General features: G+C 43.2%; 1 protein-coding gene across 1 annotated transcript in view; it reads left to right on the plus strand.

Annotated features, from left to right (window-relative positions):
• The window catches only part of LOC124133941, a 67987-nt gene extending 46030 nt beyond the window's left edge, over window positions 1–21957 (plus strand). The window contains exons 50-78 of the mRNA XM_048397687.1: window positions 379–423; window positions 672–786; window positions 1427–1665; window positions 2183–2294; window positions 3553–3782; window positions 4283–4397; window positions 4866–5164; window positions 6044–6158; window positions 6490–6821; window positions 7221–7292; window positions 8550–8667; window positions 9441–9694; window positions 10181–10295; window positions 10834–11117; window positions 11718–11832; window positions 12294–12520; window positions 13336–13450; window positions 13938–14194; window positions 15369–15500; window positions 16066–16215; window positions 16535–16764; window positions 17289–17446; window positions 17807–17976; window positions 18841–18891; window positions 19377–19424; window positions 19804–19921; window positions 20258–20349; window positions 21084–21198; window positions 21715–21957. Of these exons, the coding sequence (XP_048253644.1) occupies window positions 379–423; window positions 672–786; window positions 1427–1665; window positions 2183–2294; window positions 3553–3782; window positions 4283–4397; window positions 4866–5164; window positions 6044–6158; window positions 6490–6821; window positions 7221–7292; window positions 8550–8667; window positions 9441–9694; window positions 10181–10295; window positions 10834–11117; window positions 11718–11832; window positions 12294–12520; window positions 13336–13450; window positions 13938–14194; window positions 15369–15500; window positions 16066–16215; window positions 16535–16764; window positions 17289–17446; window positions 17807–17976; window positions 18841–18891; window positions 19377–19424; window positions 19804–19921; window positions 20258–20349; window positions 21084–21198; window positions 21715–21841 (4550 nt within the window). The 3' untranslated portion in view covers window positions 21842–21957. The remainder of the gene's footprint in view (window positions 1–378; window positions 424–671; window positions 787–1426; window positions 1666–2182; window positions 2295–3552; window positions 3783–4282; window positions 4398–4865; window positions 5165–6043; window positions 6159–6489; window positions 6822–7220; window positions 7293–8549; window positions 8668–9440; window positions 9695–10180; window positions 10296–10833; window positions 11118–11717; window positions 11833–12293; window positions 12521–13335; window positions 13451–13937; window positions 14195–15368; window positions 15501–16065; window positions 16216–16534; window positions 16765–17288; window positions 17447–17806; window positions 17977–18840; window positions 18892–19376; window positions 19425–19803; window positions 19922–20257; window positions 20350–21083; window positions 21199–21714) is intronic.
• Window positions 21958–23012: the final 1055 nt, after the last annotated feature.

A 23012-nucleotide genomic window follows, 5' to 3' on the forward strand; every position in this document is an offset into this window, starting at 1 on the left:
AAAAAGTCTTATATTGCGTATTTTCCTATAAGAAATGAACGTGTGTAATTCAAAACATATAGTGTACATTGGTGTAAAGGTATAGAATCAAATGTTTAATATTTGTGTGTTTGTTTGTTGTTTAACGCCGCTCTCAGCAATATTCCAGCTACAAACGGCGGTCTGTAAATAATCGAGTCTGGACCAGACAATCCAGTGATTGACATCATGATCCATACAAATGAGATACAATGACCACCCGTTCCCGTTAGTTGCCTCATTCGACAAGCATGGGTTGCTGAAGACTTATTTTAACCAAGATCTTCAAGGAGATTAATATTTCTTAGCTGGGGGCAAGTAAAGTAAGGTCAGCATTGTATTATTTTTGCTTAACTCCAGGCTATACACCAATGACGGGCGTGACACAAGCACCAGGACTTAAAGGTGAGTGTCAGCTATTGTATTACGTTGTGATGTTGTGACTCCTCAATCAGCGAAAATAAAATAACCGTGAAAAACAGTAAATGTAACAAACAAACCTCGGACAAAAAAATAATTATTTATTTCATTATCCCATTATTATAAACAGGACATATATGGGTTTTTCTTGTATAATCATTGTTGTAAATATCTGCCATATATGTGTTAACATTGGTTTCCTCTTGACAATTACCTGTTGTCCCTCCATCTAGGCATGTGCGAGTACAACAACCAGTACTACAAGGAAGGCCAGCTGTGGTACGATGGCTGCAGCAAGGTGTGCCGCTGCGAGAGTGCCGACGTCAACTTCCACAGATGCCAGGACAGGTAGGATGACATACGGGTTTGAACATTGTTTGTTGTTTAATGCCTCACTCAGCAATATTCCAGCTTTATGACGGGGCCGTTCGCGGCCTGTCATCTTCCCGAGGCAAGGGAGTTAACTGACTATAAAAGTCCAGTTTCCACCCTTGCCGAACTAGGCTGGATTTATGGAGTTATATTTTTGCTCGACTAACAAGTCTATGCATAGTCCAATCAAAATCGCGTAACGAAATGAACATCCGGTTCGTAAACTGCGGTGCAGATTTCGGTCGACTGCAGGATTTGCAAAGCATGTGTACCGTCAACTTAGCATCAACAGATATTTTCCAATTTGTTGAGTTTTTAATGAAGGTCCTCACGTGATTTGATGCACTTCGCGAAGTAAGACCCGTTTTATTACGATATAGATCTTGATTATCGATCAGATCATAATAATTTGTTTGAAGCAAATGCAAGTGATATCTGAGGTGGAATCTGATTAGTCAATATGAGAGACATAGGATGGGCATTACTCGTGGCGCTACGATCGAACCCAGAAATTCCGGCCTAGCTCAGTGATGTAACCGGCACAAAGGCACACTCACTGATTATTTCAGATGGTCGCTGGGGTTTCGGATATAACAGTTGAACGTCTTTGTTCCAGGTGCACGAAGTATGACAGCATCCAGTCTGACTGCCTCATGGTGCCTGATCCTAAAGACCCGTCCTGCTGCAAGAAGCCTCAGTGTCCAGTCCCGACCCCTGCACCAGGAGTGACGCCGACACCAGGGTTCATCTCCGTCACCCCCGCCCCTGGCTACATCAACGGCTACGGCAAACCCCCGACCATGGCGCCAGGTGTATCGCCATCACCCGGATCCCAGCCCACACCCTCGCCTAGAGGTAACAAGGAGTAGTTCGTTATACATGGATCACCCGGTTACACAATAGGATTAGTGTCATCCCAGGATCAACTTCAAAACGTCCACCACGAATAGCTGCAATATTGCTGATGCAGAGTTAAGCAAATATCCCACACAGACACAGGATGACAGTGTGTGACACGTGATAACAATCACCCAGCTCCCTACAACACAGTACTGACCCTTTACAAGTGTCACAATAACAACATCAGTTTGCTGATACCGTAAACTACCAAAGACAGCAACCCTGGTCTAGTGGATAGAGCGTCAGTGGAAGGTCGGTGGTACACTCACTCACTCACTCACTCACTCACTCACTCACTCACTCACTCACTCACTCACTCACTCACTCACTCACTCACTCACTCACTCACTCACTCACTCACTCACTCACTCACCCACCCACCCACTCACTCACTCACTCACTCACCCACCCACACACCCACCCACCCACCCACTCACTCACTCACTCACTCACTCACTCACTCGTTGTACAGGTTGTATGTACAAGGGCCAGGTCTACAACGAGGGACAGACGTGGGAAGACGGATGCGACTTCGACTGTGAATGTCTGGATGATGCTACTGGCCAGTACAAGTGCCTCAAGAAGTGAGTCACCAACTATTTCACATCCTGGTATTCTTCCCTTTAGCCAGTCATTACTCTCGCTATGTCCTGATCCTGTTTGGGTTCATCACTGGCATTCTATCACGCATTACCACTCAAGTTTCTACATACCTCTCCCCTATATGTAAACATATTTCATATAGGTCGACATGATTATTTTGCAAATGTCAACTGTTCTCCCTAACGAATAATTATGTTAATAACATTTCTCTCGAAATATATTATAAGGTAAAATGCCCATATATTCGCCCCGAATGCACATAAACTGCGGTATTACTTACTGACCTGGACCCACTTGCACAAAGCAATTTCAGCGCTAAGACTATCTTAAGCCTATGTTAAAGTATGGGAATTACGATCATCTTAGCTCTAAGATCGCTTTGTGCAAGTGGGCCCTGGACATCTGAGGAGCAACAGAAGATATACTGAGGGGCAAGAGAAACTATATCTCTCAGCTGATATTATTATGTGTTTGATTTTCAATTGGAAATACTCGTATCTGAAGTTAGTCATATAATATACAAAAAAGATTAACTTTACTGGCGTATAGTCAGCACTCAAAGAATACTTCTACATGGTTTTCCTTTCAGAAATATAATTAATTTAAAACTTTAAAAAAATTAACTATTTTTTTTACAACTGCTGATGATTCTATTAGACATCTTATCTTTAAGAAAGTAAAGGCACAAAATTACAAAATTTCAAACATTTCACAAACTGTTGCAGGAAGGCGTGATTGTTAATAGACATAATCAAATTTAACAACAGTTTCTTTTTTTCAATTTTCAATTACTTAAAAAACAAACTAGGTATACAGTAAACTACGTTTATAACGAACACGCTAATAACGAACTGACCGATGTAACGAACATCTTTTTTAGTCTCGATCATATATGCTGCATATATATGCTTATAACGAACTACGGTTATTACGAACTAAAATTAGTGGTCCCTTTGAATACGCTATAACCGTAGTTTACTGTACATATTTTGCCCTTCAGTTTATGTCAAGTTATCCATAGTTCGAGGCAAACGGAGTGATGATATAAAATCCCATTTATAAAGATTCTACCATCTTACATTATATACCGTTATTTTATCACATCGACTTAAACGATATTTCGAATAAATTTGACTTTTGATTCAAAAGGTTTCATTGTGTCACTTCTAAATGCCATTCAAAGACATGTTAAATCTTTGTTCATCTGGACGTTGAATATCCTTTGTATTTATTCTCCAGGTGTCCGGCGGTGCCTCAGCTTCCGAACCGCTGTGTGATGCTCCGTGACCCGACCAATCCCTGCTGCCAGCGTCCATACTGTGACTTCCTGAATCCCACTCCCTTCCCTGGCGGTATCCCCACCCCCAACCCGATCCTCAACCCCTCTCTCGGACCTAATCAACACACAACACAGAAACCAGGCCCCGGTGTGTCTAATGCAGCCAATCACAACCCTAGTCAAAGCACTGGTAAGTGTTAAAGACATCATGGTAATGACATCGAGTCATACATAAAGGCTTGAGGACCAGAAGTAACACATGACAAATACGCCACATTGGATTTTCCCTTTCGTCAACATCTTGATTAAAGATCCCGCAAAACAAACAATTACTAAAGTAAACAAGGTAGCGTTGCTTGTGTTCTATTACGAAGTGCCAACAACCGTGAAGTGTATGAAGTTTACAAAGTTTGTTAATAACGTGCAAATATATCATTCTGTAGCTGTCCTTCCATTGGAGAAGGTTCAGGCAAACTGGCACACAAGGATCCAATTCAACGTCTGTGGATTGAAAATGAGCAACAGACAATGGAACATAGTACCCCTTTAATATAACCATACATTTAAATATTATAAACAGTGGCATCTAAAACTGTGAGGAAAAGGTATGTGGGTCCGAATTTGAAAAAATAACTTTCCTGACACTACCATGTCTTTACGCACTGCTGTTATATTCCCGTCCTCGTCCAGGCTTCTGCGTATACAAGGGGGTGCCGTACCACAAAGGTCAGACATGGAGCGATGCCTGTGACAAGACGTGTGTGTGTGACGATCCTACCAACAACCTCTACACGTGCAGAGATAGGTCAGTTTTGTTTGTTTGTTTGTTTGTTTGTTTGTATGTTGTTTAACGCCGCACTCAGCAATATTCCAGCTTTATGACGGCGGTCTGTAAATAATTGAGTCTGGACCAGACAATCCTGTGAATGATATGATGAGCATCGGGTTAGTTAAAAACCCGATCTCCGAGAATATAAGTAAAAGTTAAATGTTTGCAAATCAGTTCACTCAATGTCGAAATCTTGTCTTACCGTGAGTCGTGGCGTGTCAGTGTATTGTCGTGGCGTGTCAGTGTTGTCGTGGCGTGTCAGTGTAGTGTCGTGGCGTGTCGTGGTGTGTCAGTGTAGTGTCGTGGCGTGTCGTGTCAGTGTAATGTCGTGGCGTGGCGTGTCAGTGTAGTGTCGTGGCGTAGCGTGTCAGTGTAGTGTCGTAGCGTGAGAGTGGATTGTCAATGAGTGTGATGTCACTCACTCACTCACTCGTTTACTTGCAGGTGTTCCTCCTTCAACAACCTCGCTCCCACGTGTACTCTCGAGACTGACCCCAACGACCCATGCTGTGTCGTCCCCGACTGCAATCACCTCCCTCCATTAAGTCTTACCCCCAACACACTCCCCGGCATCAACGGAACCAACAATCCTCTGAACCCCAATCCTTCCTACGGCCCCGGCTTCACTGGTCACCCCACGTACATCCAACCAACCAGCATCCCAGGCACCTTCACTGGTAATACTGGGTTCGGACCTGGTTACCCCGGACAACAAGTCGGTGGATTGGTAGCTGGAATGAGAAGTGAGTGCACCTGGTTCTCGTGAATTAACTGCTATGAGTGTTTTAGTGGATAGAGCGTCTGCCGGAGAGCTGAAGGTCGTTGGTTCGATCCCCGGCCGCGTCATAATAAAAAACGTTTAAAGATGGTAAGTGTTGCATTAAGGGGGTACTGTGTCTAAGTAAGGTATCCATGTTAAATTTCGGCATGGTACCTCGGTGTTTTTTTCTCTTCCTCCTGTTTACAGTTTAGATCTAAACCTCAGCTGTATATTGCTGGTGCATGATAGCCGTTGTATATTGCTGCTGTGTATGGTGGATATATAATGAAAATGTATTTTGGATGTGCGTGATAACCGTATAAAGCGACTGTATAAAAATCGTTGTTGACTGCAGCTGTATAATAACCGTTGTATACTGTGGCTGTATAATAACCGTTGTATACTGTGGCTGTATAATAACCGTTGTAAACTGCGGCTGTATAATAACCGTTGTATACTGTGGCTGTATACTAACCGTTGTATAATGTGGCTTTATAATAACCGTTGTATACTGTGGCTGTATAATAACCGTTGTATACTGCGGCTGTATAATAACCGTTGTATACTGTGGCTGTATAATAACCGTTGTAAACGCCGGTTGTATAATAACCGTTATTTACTGTGGCTGTATAATAACCGTTGTATACTGTGGCTGTATAATAACCGTTGTATACTGTGGCTGTATAATAACCGTTGTATACTGTAGCTGTATAATAACCGTTATATACTGCGGCTGTATTATAACTGTACATTGTCGGTTTATAATAACGGTTGTATATTGTTAGTGTGAAATAACTGATGTATACTGGGGCTTTATAATAACCGATTTGTGCGGGTGTATAACGGCTAATGTATATTGCAGACAAGTGCGTGTACAAGGGCACCACATATTCTCAAGGACAAACCTGGAGCGATGGCTGCACCTACAACTGTGAATGTATCGACGCCGTCAGAGGCAAATACAAGTGTAGCGACAGGTGAATACATATTTGTAAGGGACACAAAGCCTGATATCAGTTGCGTTGTAACACATAACAAACAGTTAAATATGTATGCACCTTGAGTGAGTGAATGTTATTTAGTGTGAAGAAGCAGGTGAGTTAGCGAATGAGTTAGTAAGTGAAGACACCGATTACCATGTCAGGAATCAAAGACAGTTGTTACAGGGCCATCAATCAATCTGACTTTTCAACAATGTTAAGGCATGCGCATGTCGACTTAATAAATCGACAAGACACATCTTCACTTAACGAAACTCTTATTACAATGAAAACCTGAAAATAGATAACTGACAATTTCTCCAACCAGATGCGGAAAGTATTACTTCCTACCGCCGCAGTGCATGATGGTCCCCGACCCCAAGGACACATGCTGCAAGGTCGCCAAGTGTGACTCTACCCTCTTCTTGACGCCAACACCTCCATCTTATGTGACCCCATACACCGGCACCGGCCCAATGGGCACAGGGAAGACCATCAACGTGAACACCCTGTATCCCAATTTCTCGCATACACCTCCATCGTATGTGACCCCGTACACCGGCACCGGCCCCATGGGCACAGGGAAGACCATCAACCCGAACACTCTGTACCCCATTTTCTCTAACAGTGCGCATCCCGTAACTCCCGCAATCGGAACAGGTGAGAAAGGCGCTACAGAGAGTTATCAAGATAGATTACAAATGATATTTCTCTCTTTAATCTAAACCTCAATGTAAAATGCCGGGCACAAAAAGTAGTATACATTTACAAATTCAATTTGACCCAAAAAATATCAACGTTTTCCAATGTTACTAGGCTTAAGGTCCAACACACAACTATTATACCCGTATCAAATACAGCACCATGGAATAACCATTTCTTGTTTGTTTCATTTTATCCACCATCAAACATGGGTTTGATACTTTCTTTTGCCTGGCAGTTTGTGTGCTTTTTAAAGATTTTTAACTTGCTTTAACATTTGAATATGTACATATGTCTGTTGCAAATGTCTTCTGCCCTGTCCATGAACTGACCACTGTCCGCTGTGTCTTTGTGTAGGACCTTCAGGAACTGGAACGACAAACAATCCACACACCCAGTACCCCATCATCACCGGTTCAAGGCCACCGAGTACGTTCCCGCAAACAGTACATACAGGGCCCGTTGCACAAAGAGATCTTAGCGCTACGACTGTCGTTAAGCTTTAATTTTAACAAAGACTTACGACAGTCGTGCATAGATCGCACTGTGAAATGGGACCCTGTACATTAACTCATACAGGGGTTTATAGACAAATTGTTATTTCCTACATGTACATGTTTAGATGTTTCAGAATTAACATCTTTGATAGGCATTTAGGAGTTGGAAGAACATGAATACATGATACTGTTTTAAGGATAGCGACTTCTTTATTCTTTGGAGCGTCGTTTCAGGGCTACTTCTTGCTCCTTCATCAGGTGAACAGTATATCCGATAATGCGCTGCGACGGTAGGAGTATCGATATTCACCCGATGGAGGGAGAAAAGGTAGACCTGAAACGTCGGTAGAAAGAATAAAGATGCGTGCTCCATAAAAATGTGTTATGTATTAACGAGATGAACTGTTGCCATGGACGCAGTGAGGCATGTCTATCAACAAGTCACATTGAGTGGAGCTTCTATAGTCATGACCTCTGTATTACGGAAACTGCATTACGGACTTTTATTACATGTTGGTTCGTAAGCGTGTTCACTAAAATGTAAACAAGAACTACTGTAATTCTAGCGTCACATTGAGAATCTCACCCAAGTATCTCTTGATATCAAATATATCTACACGAGTCAAAAAAGTTTAAAACCTCGAGGCTTGCCTAGGAGTTTTAAACTTTTGTCGACGAGTGTTAATATATTTCATATCAAAAGACACAAAGGTGAGTTTCTATTTATCATCCAACATCATTCTTCCAGTTTGTAGACAGTAATAAGCCTTGTCTGGAGTGTAAAAAGTACTTCTAACAGATTTAGTAGCAGAGCCATTAGTGATGTCATTTGATTGTGACGTTATGGTAACCAATGACGTCACAATCGTCTGCAAAGCATTGTGTTGCACTTTCATTGCAACGACATCTACAATGTAGATATCGCTTGATCTTACCCAAGCGATATCTCCTGTGGGAGCCAGTCAGGGAGGATAAACATATGTAAATGTGTTTTCATAAAATTGATTTTGATCACAAATGTTGACATTCGTATTATAGTTTAAAAATAACTAAAATATGTCAAACACTTTTTTTATGCTATTCTCAAATATAACTATTAACAAATATATTGGTAATAAATATGATGGGACTATTGGTGAGAGTGCCAGTCCGTGTACCTATGGTATATCTCTATTGTATGTTAACACAGACATGTGCCAGTACACTGACGGCAAGTTGTACGCCAAGGGCCAGAGCTGGGCTGACGGCTGCACCTACACCTGTGTATGCCAGGACCCTACGAGCAACGACTTCAGATGCACGATGAGGTCAGTGTAAGGCAGATATACACCAGGAAATCAGGAAATGTTGAGAGGACTGCATGCGAACTGTAAAATAAAACATCCAGTTACAACTATTTGAATCCAACAACCACTATTACATTCTTAGAATATTCACACAATTATTTATGTCAGAATGTAGTTGTCCTGGAAATGTGAACACTAATTTATCATGACATGTCAAGTAAGGTCAGTTACTATTTCATTGTGATGTGGGTTCCCTTGTTGTAACACATGAGGCTGATTCATGTGATCTGTGGGGAATAAGGAATAAGGGTCCGACTATCCAATACAGCAGACTAAAATGGAGATCGGGTGATCCCAAACATGACCTGTTTAATTCTCTTGGTGTCATGAATCGTTGTAATCTTGTCAAACAGCATTTTGTTTGGCCTGATTGTCTACAGGCTACTGTGATATAGCTAGAATACTTTTGACTGCGGCATAAAATAACATTCATTTACTTATTCACTCATTCATGTGATATCCTGTTCAGAAGTCAATCTGTATGTAACAAAGACTGAAAGAATTAGGAACGTCAATGTATTTTGTGAACACATATTGTCCACAAAAAATTCAAGTGGAAACGAAACATTCACAATATATGAGTAATCCACTTAAACGGTATCAGATGCACCTAAAAGCACAATCTGTAGTTTCCAGTATTTTCCATCTGCAACAAACGATTATATTATTACATTTATTACGTCTGTTTCTATCATAACTATTCTCACTCCTACCTCTGTGACCCCCTCCCCCAGGTGCACGGCGTTCTCCGGCCTCCCAAGCTACTGTACTCTGCAGAAGATCCCCGGGGACCAGTGCTGCATGCAGCCAGTCTGTAACTACAACGGCAAGACCTTCATACCCATGATACCCGACCCCCTCCACCCCACCACCTCGCCCACCCTCAACCCGTCCATACAGAACGTCATTCCTATTGGAACACATCAGATCTTCTCTGGATCCGGACCGCAACCAGGATCATCCTACGTTGTCCAGATCGGAGGCAGAAGTAGGTCACACACATTTACATGTAAAACCATCCTTGGATAATAGAAAAGACGTTTATAGCAACCCCCCAAAATCAGATTCTATTCCCAACAATGGTAGTTTGTGAAATAGCGCAAGAGGCAGCGTAAAATCATTCCCACTCACTAACGGTGCTTGGTTTATCTTGTGAAATGAATGCAATGAAACTATTTGTCGATGACCCCGATGATGATGATGATGATGATGATGATGATGATGATGATGATGATGCTAGGCTAATAATAAAAGCGACATAACGCCATACCAACTCAATGACCTTGTGGATGGCTGTTTCTCTGTCAGCACCGTACTCGTGGGATTCACCAAAGTGGTAAACGTCTAACACCTGCATCACTTAGGGCTTTCCTCCCAGATCAAGCTGACACACCGCGATAAAACTGAAATACTGCCCAAAGCAGTGTTAAACCCAACTCACTCACTTACATACATTGTTTTCTGTACGTGACAGACGCCTGTTACTACAAGGGCACGCTCCACCAACAAGGCACTTCATGGGACGACGCCTGCGACCTCACCTGCACATGCGAGTCCGGCAAGAACGGAATCTACAGATGCATCTCCAAGTAAGTCAGTGTATGCTACAGGGGTATATTTATACAACCATCCCTTGTGGTTATTCCGGGAAGACTAGGTCACCGGTATTTGTTGCTTGTCGTCAGAGCAGTGGACATGTGTATTGGTTGTTCCAGGCAGAATAGGTCACCGGTATTTGTTACTTGTCGTAAGAGCCCACCGACATGTGTATTGGTTGTTTCAGGCAGAATAGGTCACCGGTATTTGTTGCTCGTCGTAAGTGCCCACTGACATTTGTATTGGTTGTTCCATGCAGAATAGGTCACCGGTATTTTATGCTTGTCGTAAGAGACAACTGTCATGTGTATTGGTTGTTCCGGGCAGATAAGGTCAACGGTTATTGTTGCTTGTCTTTCTTGCTTGTGATCGACTGGAAAGGATAAAAACAAACAAGGCCCGGAATCAACAAGTGTTGAACATTTATCCCTGAAGTTAGAAAAGATCCAGAGCTTACCTGAGAATTATAATAATGTTAAGGCTAATTGTAAATGATGTGCCGCAGTCTAAATCCTCTATTTCCTTTTGCAGATGCCCATCATATCCACCTACCCCTAGCTACTGTCATTATGTCACAGTACCCGGACAGTGCTGCAGGAGTCTTACCTGTAACGTACCCGGAATCAACACCCCCTACAACCCAACACCCCAGATCAACCCCACACCCACCCTGGCTCCAGGACAGACACCGGCACCAACTACCAACCCACAGATTATTGTTGGGCCCGGTGTTGGGACTCAGTTCGGAGGGTCGTTGCCAGGAGGTGGCGCCACCGTCCCCCCAGGCACAACAAGCATCATGGTGGGACGACTCAGTAAGTTCAACAACGTTTTTTTAAAAAAAGTTGGTTACAGATTCTTCTGATCCTAAAAATGAAAAGTGGAAAGCAATAAAATCCGACAATCGTTATTCTTTTATTCCATTGAATGCAAATCAAAGTATTCACCGTCAAGAAATTGTGCCAACAATAGGTTAAACTGAAAGACTATAGAGCACAATAGGTTAATGAGGAGAGAGCTGAACTAAAAATGCACAACGAAACAATATTGAGACAACTTTTCGAAAAATATACATTAAATATCAGTTTAGTTTAGTTTTCTTACAACATACAAGTTTTGTTTTTATAATCTGTTAACCAAGAAATAAGAAAAATATTATGTTAAGATCAACTTTAAAGCTATATTGTCACTGTTGTCGGTGTCAGTTTCAGTCGTTGATGTGTGGACGTATATGATGACGATTACTTCAGCTTTTGTGTATATTTAAGTGTTTATGTTTTAGAGTTGTATTTGGTCATATCAGACAACTACATACGACCTAGTTATAAAATTAATACCCCTGAAGTATGCTATAGAGCCACGACAAAGCTCCGTCACATGCTAATGCCCTAAACTAAGCACTGCTCTGTGTACAGACAAATGCATCTACCAGAACCGCATGTACAACATGGGAGAGAAGTGGGATGACGGATGTAACTACCAGTGCGAGTGTCTCGACTCCACCTCAGGATACTACAAGTGTATCCCCAAGTAAGTACACCGTGCTCTCCTCTTGTGAAGGAATGCTCTACTTCCTGTGACCGGGGCATTACTATCGTTTAGCGTTATTGATACTAGCATCGCAGACGCATACACTTGTTGCAACTCAGAGCCTTGTGTTAGTCATAATTACTCATTCGTCATAGTAGTGTTTGTATAAATCTGTATTTATATTTTTATATATTTGCTATAAAGTATAGCAACCCATATATTTTTATCTTTTGATCGCAACATCAAGGTGCTTGTACAACAGTCGCTGTCTTGCATTAATGTGCATATTTATAATGCGTAAATTCATACCCTAAAGCATGTTCAAGGCACTACGTTATAAATCCGGTCAAAGGATCAGTGTGCACTCGAGTTCCATTCTCAGCACCCTGGGAAGTATACGACTCCAGCTGCTTGTGACCTTTGTAGACAGGACCACGTGTTCACGAGTCGTGTATTTGTAGGTGTGCTGACTACTCCAAGGTGACATTACCCAAGGGATGCTACATGGTGAAGGCCCCCGGGGGCTGCTGTGACGTCCCCGTGTGTAAGAAGCCTGATGGTTCTGTGGTAGATCCAATCCAGAACCCCGGCGTCTACCCGGTGTTTGGTTCCTTCACAGGAGGTTTCACCGGCTTCAGGCCAGGCTACAACCCATCTGGAATCGCGAACACCATCGGTGGACGACTCAGTGAGTGTTGTTGTATATTTTACGAAAAAGAAGTTGAAGAACACCACATTTTTTCATATGACTATAGTTAATCTGTCATTGCTACACACAGCCTTCCAATTGTGTGTGTTGTTTACAGTAAACTACGGTTATAACGAACACGCTTATAACGAACTGACGGATATAACGAACTTACTTTTTTGGTCCCGACTATTTGCTGTAGTTATACTGTATAAATGCTTAAAACGAACTTCGGTTATAACGAACTAAAATAAGTAGTCCCTTTGAGTTCGTTATAACCGTACTTTACTGTAATTTGCTTTGAGTAGCATACAAGACTTTGTTCGCACTGTCAGTGGTAGATTCATCCTTGTTATGGTCACTAAACATGGGTCACTGATAGACTCGATCCCCTGTGATTGATTTACTGAATCCTGTTATGATTGCTAAACATGGGTTCGTTGATTGACTCAATCATGTTATGATCACATGGAGTCAGTAGCAGACCAAATCCCGTTATGATAACTAAACACGGGTTCTTTCACTCGATCCAGCAGTGATGTTTTGACATTTGGTAAGGATCTAACAGATTAACTTAATATTGAAAAATCAGATGTTTGCCATACTTGGCATACCTGTGGTACCGTATACATAGGTATACATTACAGCGTAGGTTAAACCTCACAGGTATATAGAAAAGTGGTGTGAGCAGTTCCTTCAGACACATTTACCTTGTGGTGGTCCGTACCACATCAACCGTGAGTGATGCGTCCATGACAAAGGCAATCTCTTTGCATGCTGATGTATTGGATGTTAACGCATCCCTTCCTTCTCAGATGCCTGTGTCTACAAGTCCAAGGTGTATCAGGTGGGTCAGAAGTGGGACGACGGCTGTGACTTCAGCTGCGAGTGCCTCGACGCCAACACCGGCCGTTACAGATGCATACCTAAGTAGGTGACCTCATTCCCCACCATAATTTCCCTACACCAATCAACCGCCCGCATTGTCGTGGATTAAACGGGTAAAATTTCTGTTGTCCGGCCGCCGGGATACGTTCTTAATCGTTTTTTGCGATTTATCGTGTAGCTATCTCATATACGAAACCCGCGAAGACCCAGGTCCAGAATAGGTCTTCAGCAACCCATGCTTGTCGTTACAGGCGACTAACGGGATCGGGTGTCAGACTCGCTGACTTGGTTGGTGCATGTCATCTTATCCCAATTGCGTCGATCGATGCCCATAAAGTCAATCACTGGATTGTCCTGTCCAGACTCGATTATATATATATCTATATATCTATATCTATATCTATCTCTCTCCCTCTCTATATATATATCTCTCTCTCTATATATATAGCTGGAATATTGCTGAGTGCGGCGTTAAACATCAAACAAACAAACAATTCTTATATATGACAATATCCATATGTTCTCCCAGGTGTCCCACATATACACGACTGCCTCCCATGTGTCGCATGATGAGCGTGCCCAGGCAGTGTTGTCAACAGGTGTCCTGCCAGTCCCCAACCGTCGCCGGACCCAACCCCACCACGGGTGGTCCCAACGTCTCACCGCAAGGAGTCTGTCCCCCTACCGACAAGCTGGACAACTGCGCTGCCTACGGCAAATACTCTTGCAAAGCTCCCTACGAAACCTGGGCGAGAGAGAACTGCCCAATCTATTGTGGAATTTGTCGTGAGTAGAACCTACATGTACACGCATGCCACCTTGTTCAGTTAAACAACGTACCCTGCACCCGGGGCCCACAGATTCGCGAATGTGTATATAGCAAAACCCTGTTAATCAGATCAGTACTAATAGTGAACACACGTCTGGATTTGCAAAATGTCCGGAATAATTCATACTGAGTTATAAATGGCCATATCCTTTAACAATGTATTGATAACTGACGTTTCAAAAAAGGTAATCGTCCGGAATTACGAGGTTTCATTGTTTCAAATCGCCTTTTCCTTCCCTTCATTTGTCGTCACCTATGGCAACGCCTTGCTGCTAACATCAGCTTTATCTCAACAATGGCATGCTGCTGTCACTGTGACACTGTAGCAACATGCGTACAGCTCTTCATCAACCCGGCACCACTGTCAGCAACACTGGCATGTGTACATCCCCTCATCAACCTGACACTACTGTCAGCAACACTGGCATGTGTACATCCCCTCATCAACCTGACACTACTGTCAGCAACACTGGCATGTGTACATCCCCTCGTCAACCTGACACCACTGTCAGCAACACTGGCATGTGTACAGCCCCTCGTCAACCTGACACCACTGTCAGCAACACTGGCATGTGTACATCCCCTCATCAACCTGACACTACTGTCAGCAACACTGGCATGTGTACATCCCCTCATCAACCTGACACTACTGTCAGCAACACTGGCATGTGTACATCCCCTCGTCAACCTGACACCACTGTCAGCAACACTGGCATGTGTACAGCCCCTCGTCAACCTGACACCACTGTCAGCAACACTGGCATGTGTACATCCCCTCATCAACCTGACACCACTGTCAGCAACACTGGCCAGTGTACAGACCCTCATCAACCTGACACCACTCTCAGCAACACTGGCATGCATACAGCCCCTCATCAATGTGACACCACTCTCAGCAACACTGGCCTGTGTACAACCCCTCATCAATGTGACACCACTGTCAGCAACACTGGCCTGTGTACAGCCCCTCATCAACCTGACACCACTGTCAGCAACACCGGCATGTGTACATCCTCTCATGGACATGGCACCGCAGTCATTGTAATATCCTCCCTCCACAGCAACAAGATAATGCTAGAAGTCCCGTCATCACAATGGCAACACTGTCATAGTTGTGTCATCTTATTTCAGAGCGTACAGTGTCCACTACCGAGCCTCCATGTGTGGACAAACTTGACAACTGCGCTATGTACGGGAAGGCATCTTGTGGCGGACTGTACCTCGGCTGGGCGGGAGACAACTGCAGGAAATACTGTGACCTATGTGAGTACGTCGACCAAGTCCACCGAGCGATCTTACTGCTGCACCTGTCCTCAATCCCATACATTAAACATTACGATTCACGCTACGATCTCTCTCAGGAACGGGGTCCGGAGACCTCGACAGGCCCCTGTCTTGAAGTTGACACGGGATTGTACTAGTTTATTGTCATTGATTGGGTGTGAGATGTAGTCTAATGACTACAGTTACAGGATAGCGGTAACTGTAAATACAGATGCTAAATGACACCAACGCTTACATTATGCAGCTATTCCCAAATACGCTAAAAAATGGTATTTGTTGTTTCGCTGCCTTGTTCTCGGCATTAAGGGGATAAAACATGGACTGTTTGGCGCTGAGTTTGTATACCGTGTGGGGTTTCCATGATAGACTGCGGCGTGGTATCTCAGTGGGTTCGCATTAGAAAGGCAGCGTTATTCCGGGCAAGTACGAGCAGCCACACACACACACGCGCATATGCATACACATCGATAGATAAGTTAAACCCCATTTCACCTCACCTCACCTCACCGTTACACAGAGCTCACACCCCACCTCGTGTCTCCAGGTTCAACACCAGCCCCTGACACCCCGGCCCCATCCCAGTCCAGCTGCGTGGACAAGCTGTCGAACTGTAAACAGTATGGAAGCTTCGCTTGCAGTGGACAGTATGAGTCATGGGCTCGCGACAACTGTGCGATGACCTGTGGCTACTGCAGTAAGTAGTGTTACGGACAATCGTCCACTTGACAGTCCAAGAATTATGGAAAAGCGATAGGATATCTCCAATAGACAACATATAGTAATCAGTGTATCAAATGTTGTCATAGTATTCAACAACCTTAATTCTCTGTAGAGTTGCCACCCTTAGCCGTGGAAAGATCCACTAGTCGTAGGTTCGATTATTATCCTCGGTGTGAATCACCCACATTCATTATTTCACAATGGTGGCAAATGTCTAGTTTTCGCTTCGCCTTCACTAAACTGAAACTCAACCCAACTCACTTACTACCATAATGACTAAGCTGTGTTTACAGAAGCGACCTCGTCGCCACACACCGGAAATACAGGCTACGGCCTCCCTCCACCTAACTGGACCATCTTGATGAAGGGCGTGGCAGGGATGCCAGGAGACCTGTACAGTCTGTGGTCCTCCCCTGGCACCATCAACGCCAACCAACCCCAGGCCATGTATCTGACCAGCACCTACCCAGGACATTACAAACCTGACTTGTCCAACCACTGGATCAACTGCCACTTTGACCAGGTGGGAACTTGGGTCGCTCTACTGTCGAAACCTTTCTGTGTTTGGGCCATTACAGAAGTCAACTAAACCATGTGAAGCAAATAATAAATTAACCAACCGAGGATGACATTATAGTTATCAATGTAGATAATAGTTTTACATACATCCAATACTTTATTGGATAGTTTTTTTGGAGAGGCGGGGCGGTGCTGCGCAGAGTTGCGTCCCTTAGAATCACTTTCGGGTCTAAATATTATACTTCAATATTGTAAATATATTCCTTTAAAAATAATCAATCATCGTTTTACATAGGGTTTGTTACGACACTTCATTCCAGCACGTGACCGGTGCTGACGGTTGAGTTTACCTTTTTCGTTAAAACCTGGTGTCATCTATTTTTATTGAAACATTCAAATAATTGTCATTACAATGGTGCCTAAACTACCCCATGTTTCGGCAGATATTCGAGAATGATTATTCCTTGGTGTTGCCGTTATGCATGTTTCTACACTGTAAGTAAAGAGAACGCCTGTGTTGCTACCCAGATCCGAGTCGCTATCTACAACCAGGGAGTTCAGAAGGCCTATGTGACCTTCAACGCAGTTGGAGCTGACAAGATGAGCTGGTTCGACCCGAGCAGGATTATCGACTCCTCCTGGGGAGATATCAAGTCTATTCCCAAGAACTTCTTCCAGATGGCTGGGTAAGTACCGACAACACAGGAACGAGTCTGGTCGCATCTCTTCTAGCGGTGTCTATTTACAATATATTCGTGAAACACTATACTCTGTATCACAATTCCAGAAAAAACCCCATTTGTGCCCGAAAATGCTGGAAAAGAATAAATTGTCCTCAAATTTTATCCCAAAAATATAATTAGTTCGTAATAAAATATGTTAATAAAAAGTGTTTCGATCCCCTTTGCTGAGCAAAATATTTTATATGTATGTAAAACTATTCTGTCACCTCAAAAAATAATGCTAGGCAGTACAGGTTACGGGCTGAAATCTTTCTGTGATCCCCGGGGTTGGGCTTGCTATTAACTGTGTCGTGTATTGTACAGTGACTCGTTAACTGGCCGTGAGTTCTACATGAGCAACACTGGGTCCGGCTGCTCTAGTAGCGGATGGATGATGGTGTCCACTAGAGGTCAATGTCCTTACGAGAACCCCAGCGGCAAGAAACCCGCCTTCTACTACGCCCCTGGCAACACAGTGGCTAACTGGCAGACAAGTGAGTAAAGACAAGACGTCACCTTCACAAATAACGTCTCATACATGTACATGTATGTTGTAGCCATCTATAAATACGCAAAGCATGGAAGTTGTAGTCTAGGCGAATTACGTCTCGTACGTTGAGTGAGTTAAGATGTAAAACTAGCACGTGTACTCTGTCACGCTACTATAGTGCTTGTTTTAAGTCTAATACATGAGGACCGCCTCCGTGGTCTAGTGGTAGGGCGTTCGCGCGGAGAGCGGAATGTCCGGGGTTCGATTCCCGGCCGCGTCATACCAAAAGACGTTAAAAGATAGTACTTGTTGTTACCCTGTCTGGCGCTCGGCATTAAGGGGATAAAACAAGGACTGGTCGGCTCGAAGTCAGTATACTGTGTCTGTGTGGGGTATTCATGTTAAACTGCGGCATGGTATCTCAGTGAGCTAGCACTACAAATCGGCATCAGTCCGGACTAGTACAAGCAGCCACATACACACAGACACACGTGCTATATAAGTGCAATAATCTTGGACGCGACGTTAAACCCCATTTTATCTCACCTCACCTCTAATACATGAGTCATGAGGTAATGACGTCCAGCACATACAGGGGCAGTACACATCGGGCGGTGGGGTAGCCTAGTGGTTAAAGCGTTCGCTCGTCAGTTCGACCCCAGTTCGAATCCCCACATGGGTACAATGTGTGAAGCCCATTACTTGTGTTAGATATATCTAAAAGCGCCTCAAAAGCATATTCACTTACTTATACAAGCCTTGTAACTGTTCCTGTTTTTCATACCGTAGTTTGTATTTGGTTACACTCTTCTTCTAAGATAACGGTGTATATCAGTTTATTAATATCGTGGAATGATATCTGTTTCAGGCCAACCTCAGTCGGGAGATGTTTTCGCTATTCTCGCCCATGGAGGAAACTGTAAGTGACATACCTGGCCGATGTATATCACATACTTCAAATGTTTCATGAGCAAATTAGAAATACATGTTGCTAAACAAGACAAAGTTAATTTCTTGTGTCATCAATGGCGACAAACTTTCATCCTTTGATCAGCTAGAATGATATCCTCTGAGCTGTAGTTTTTTCAACCCCATGTTCACTACCAGCCACTTGACGTGTCTGCTGTAGAGGTACGTGTAAGATCACTCTCCCAGTGGTCTGTCAACACTGTCGGGGTTCCCTGGCACACAAGGCTCCCATCACTCTCATCTGATGGTGGTTACAATGTGCCACCTGGGTGTTTGAGTGGCATCGATGAATTATTGACAAACCATTGTGATGTTGGTGTAATAGTACTGACAGACTCACTCACTGCCAACTCGGGATGGACATGTATTGATATATGGGCAGGACAACATTCTAACGATGCAACAAGTCTCACAGGTTTGTTTGTTTTCTGACAGGTGGTGGCAGCTCGCAATACACAACACCAGCCCCAGTCACAGGTCAAAGTAAGTACTGAGATCACAGGGGTGCATAGATGCTCATGTTGTCAATCACTGGATTGTCTGGTCCAGACTCGATTATTTACAGACCGCCGTCATATAGCTGGAATATTGCTGAGTGCGGTGTTAAACAACAAACCAAGCCAAAACCAAAAATCATAGAAAAACCCGATATCTCCACTATTTTAAGGAATTTCAATTACATGGTTATATCCGTGTTAGTATCATTATACACAGGAAAAGTAGATATCCATAAAGTCTACGATTCGGTCAATGAAAACGTTCGCCTTATGTTATAACCATCAGGGACGCCAAACCGTTGAACTCATATATATTGCATTGCTGACTTAATTGAAGATTTCCAATCACGATGACTTTGTTTTAGCTAACGTGTGCCTGTACAAGGGCAAGACCTACCAGGAAGGAGAGAACTGGGCCGACGGCTGCGAATATAACTGTACTTGTGTAGATGGAAGCCAAGGTTCCTACAGCTGTAGAGGACTGTAAGTAAAACACGCGTTGTCAATTCACTGTCGGTTATACACGCAGTCACGTACGTCATTGTTATGTTATGGTTAAAACACGACTCCTAGGTTTTGGTTGAAAATGTTAAACCTCGAGAGAGGGAAAAGGCCTAGTTTGACCGTTGTTACAGTATTGCAAAGAAAGAATATCACTGACAGTACGACCATTGTATTAATGGTGTTTGGCCATGTCATTCTCACAACATTCATTACAGCAGTGGCGTACAGTCATGTACTCATCTCTATCAGCTGTATAAACATATCCGTCAACTGTTAACGGGACGTTGTCTACGATTGTTCTCTCTCGTTGTCCAGTTGTCCGATCTACAACAACCTGGACCCGTCTTGTACGCTGGTGAAGAAGCCCGGAGAGTGTTGCAGTGTGCCGGACTGTGGCCAAACCCAGAGTGAGTTGCCCATGACATTGACACCATCCGATTATAGGGGGGCGTGACCTCCATTCAAACACTGAATATCTAGAACATAGCATAAAAAAGTTGTATTTGTTTATACTTGTCCCCAACAGTTTATACTTTTCCCCAACTGCTTATACTTGTCTCATGGATCAGTTGGTCAGACTCGGTTACCTAGATCTTGATTATCGATCAGATCGTCTTGACTGGGCGCCGCCATTTTGTTTGAAACAAATGCAATTGATACGAGAGGTGGAATCTGATTGGTCCATATGAGAGGCTTAGAAGGGACATAACTCGTAATAACCACTGGTGGCGCTACGGTCGAGCCCAGGAATACCATTCTAGTTCGGCAAGGGTGGAAACTGGACTTTTATAGTCTATTAACTCCCTTGCCTCGGGAAGATGCACGATGTGGGACGTTGCTCATAATATCAATCACTGATTTGTCTGGTTCAGACTCGAATGTTTATTTCAGAATGGTGTCATATATTTTGGGGGCCTTAAATCACAAAACAACTTACATATTGTCACGATTTAGACTGATATTCTCTGGACTGGAATTCCCATTTATATATATATATATATACTATTTCGTTTGATATGTCTTCAATACAAAGTGTTTAATGTGACGGAGGGCCAATGAGTTGTGAATGTATCAGCATTATTGCAACTGTTGTATGTGGACCGTTGTACTGTCATCAAGCACCGCTGTCATTTGTTTCCAGATATGTGTCAGTACAAGGGCCAGAAGTATGAGCAGGGCAAGACATGGCGCGACGGCTGTGACTACCAATGTACCTGTGCAGATGCCAGCAAGGGCATGTACCGCTGTACCGCCCTGTAAGTCACACCTCCCACGTTAAACGCATGCCATCCGCTTATAGTTTTCCAAGTTAAACACACATGGCTTCATACTTCTTGGACTTCATTCTGTATATATTATATATAGAAAAATACATTTAGTGTATTTGAAAAAAAAATTAATACTAATATTCAGTGCATGTGTAAGAAAAGATGTCAACAACTGAGTGATGTTGTGAATTAAGTAGATCACATCAAAATATAAATTTCTGGAATAAAATGCACGTATTTGGCAAAAGCAAAACAATTAGAAAAAAACGACATATATAGTCGTAATTTTAGGAGAATGTGAAGACTCCCCAACACTGCAGCCTTCTGCATCACCCAGATTGTCAGAAGGCTGTAATTCCTGGCAGCAAACCTGGGACAACTTGGTACTTGGGATGCAAGCGTGACATTTCGAAAGCGAGGTCCGCATATTTGACATGTTTCTCCTGTGTCTAAAGGAACAGAAAATTATTATTATTATTATTATAATTATTTATCTATCTTCAGATGTCTGCAATGGCAGCTGCCCCCGGCGTGTAAGCTGTTGGCCCCGCCTACTGGCAAGTGCTGCCCCAAACCAAGCTGCCCGAGCGGCATCGTCATCAACTACCCGCAAGGCTACGTTGAGGTTTAACAGGCAGAAACATGTGTAGCCAGGCAACAAAACACTTGAAGATAGGCAAAATACAAACTTATGTTTTTAAAAATGTAAATATTCGAATAAGGAAAATAAATTATTTCTAGTTTAAACTGTTTTTGTTTTTATTTGTCGTATATAATTACTTTTGTTCCGTGCAGTTGGGTCATCCGGTTGTGACATAGGCTACATTGGCAATATAAGCACAAATATACATACACTAGCTAATGTTTCAGAGTAAGTAAACTATATAGGTGATGCTTAAGAAAACAGTGAGTGAGTGAGTATGGCTCTACGCCGCATTTGGCAATATAATAGCAATATCACGGCGGGGGACACCAGAAATGGGCTTCACACATTGTACTCATGCGGGAAATCGAACCTGGGTCTCGGCGTGAGGAAAGAACGCTTTAACCACTTTGCCCCCTTAAAGAAACAAAGTGGGAAACTATTTATATATCATTTTCTGAATTTATACATTTGCCTCTGGTTGGTTGAAATCGTAAATGTAATAAACGTTGTCAAGATACCTGTTTATTTTTACTGCCAAATGGTGTTTTGATGAGATAATGGAGACCCACCAAAGCTTCTAATGAGGTTGAGTGCAAAGGTTTTCACCCGATTGTAGTTCTAAACAGACATCGTCAACTAGTGATGATTTTAACCCACAATACTCCTATGGTTGGTCATATGGGTGTTAACAACACTATAGCTCTTTTCTTCTAGCAGAGGTTGCGTCAGGAGGTGTCACAGTTTGTAAGACTTAAAAAAGCTTGTCACGCATGTTCGATGGTAGCAAAAACCTAATCAGAAAATCCCCGCTGTCCTTTTGAAGCCCAGACACAGATGAATTAGACAGATCAGGTCTAGTGCTTATCACCCTGAGTCACAAGGAGATATAGAGGTTACTACACGAGTGTCTGTCAGATACCATCTTTCTTACAACGAGATGCTTTCAAAACGTATCTAACGAGCGGTTAGTCCAAGTCTTGTTTCCAGCCTACGTAGGAGGCTACTGGTCGATGGTGTCACACGCCGCTGATAGGTCCAGTAGCACAAGGAGTGTGATACCCCGCTGATCCATTGCTCCCTGTGTCATTATGGACATCCACAAGTGCAATGTCGGTGCTGTGCTTGATTTTATATGCTGACTGGTACTTTTTCAAGC

Source organism: Haliotis rufescens, unplaced genomic scaffold (assembly GCF_023055435.1).
Source record: "Haliotis rufescens isolate VD_foot unplaced genomic scaffold, xgHalRufe1.0.p SCAF_17, whole genome shotgun sequence".
In the NCBI taxonomy this organism is placed as follows: Eukaryota; Metazoa; Mollusca; class Gastropoda; order Lepetellida; family Haliotidae; genus Haliotis; species Haliotis rufescens.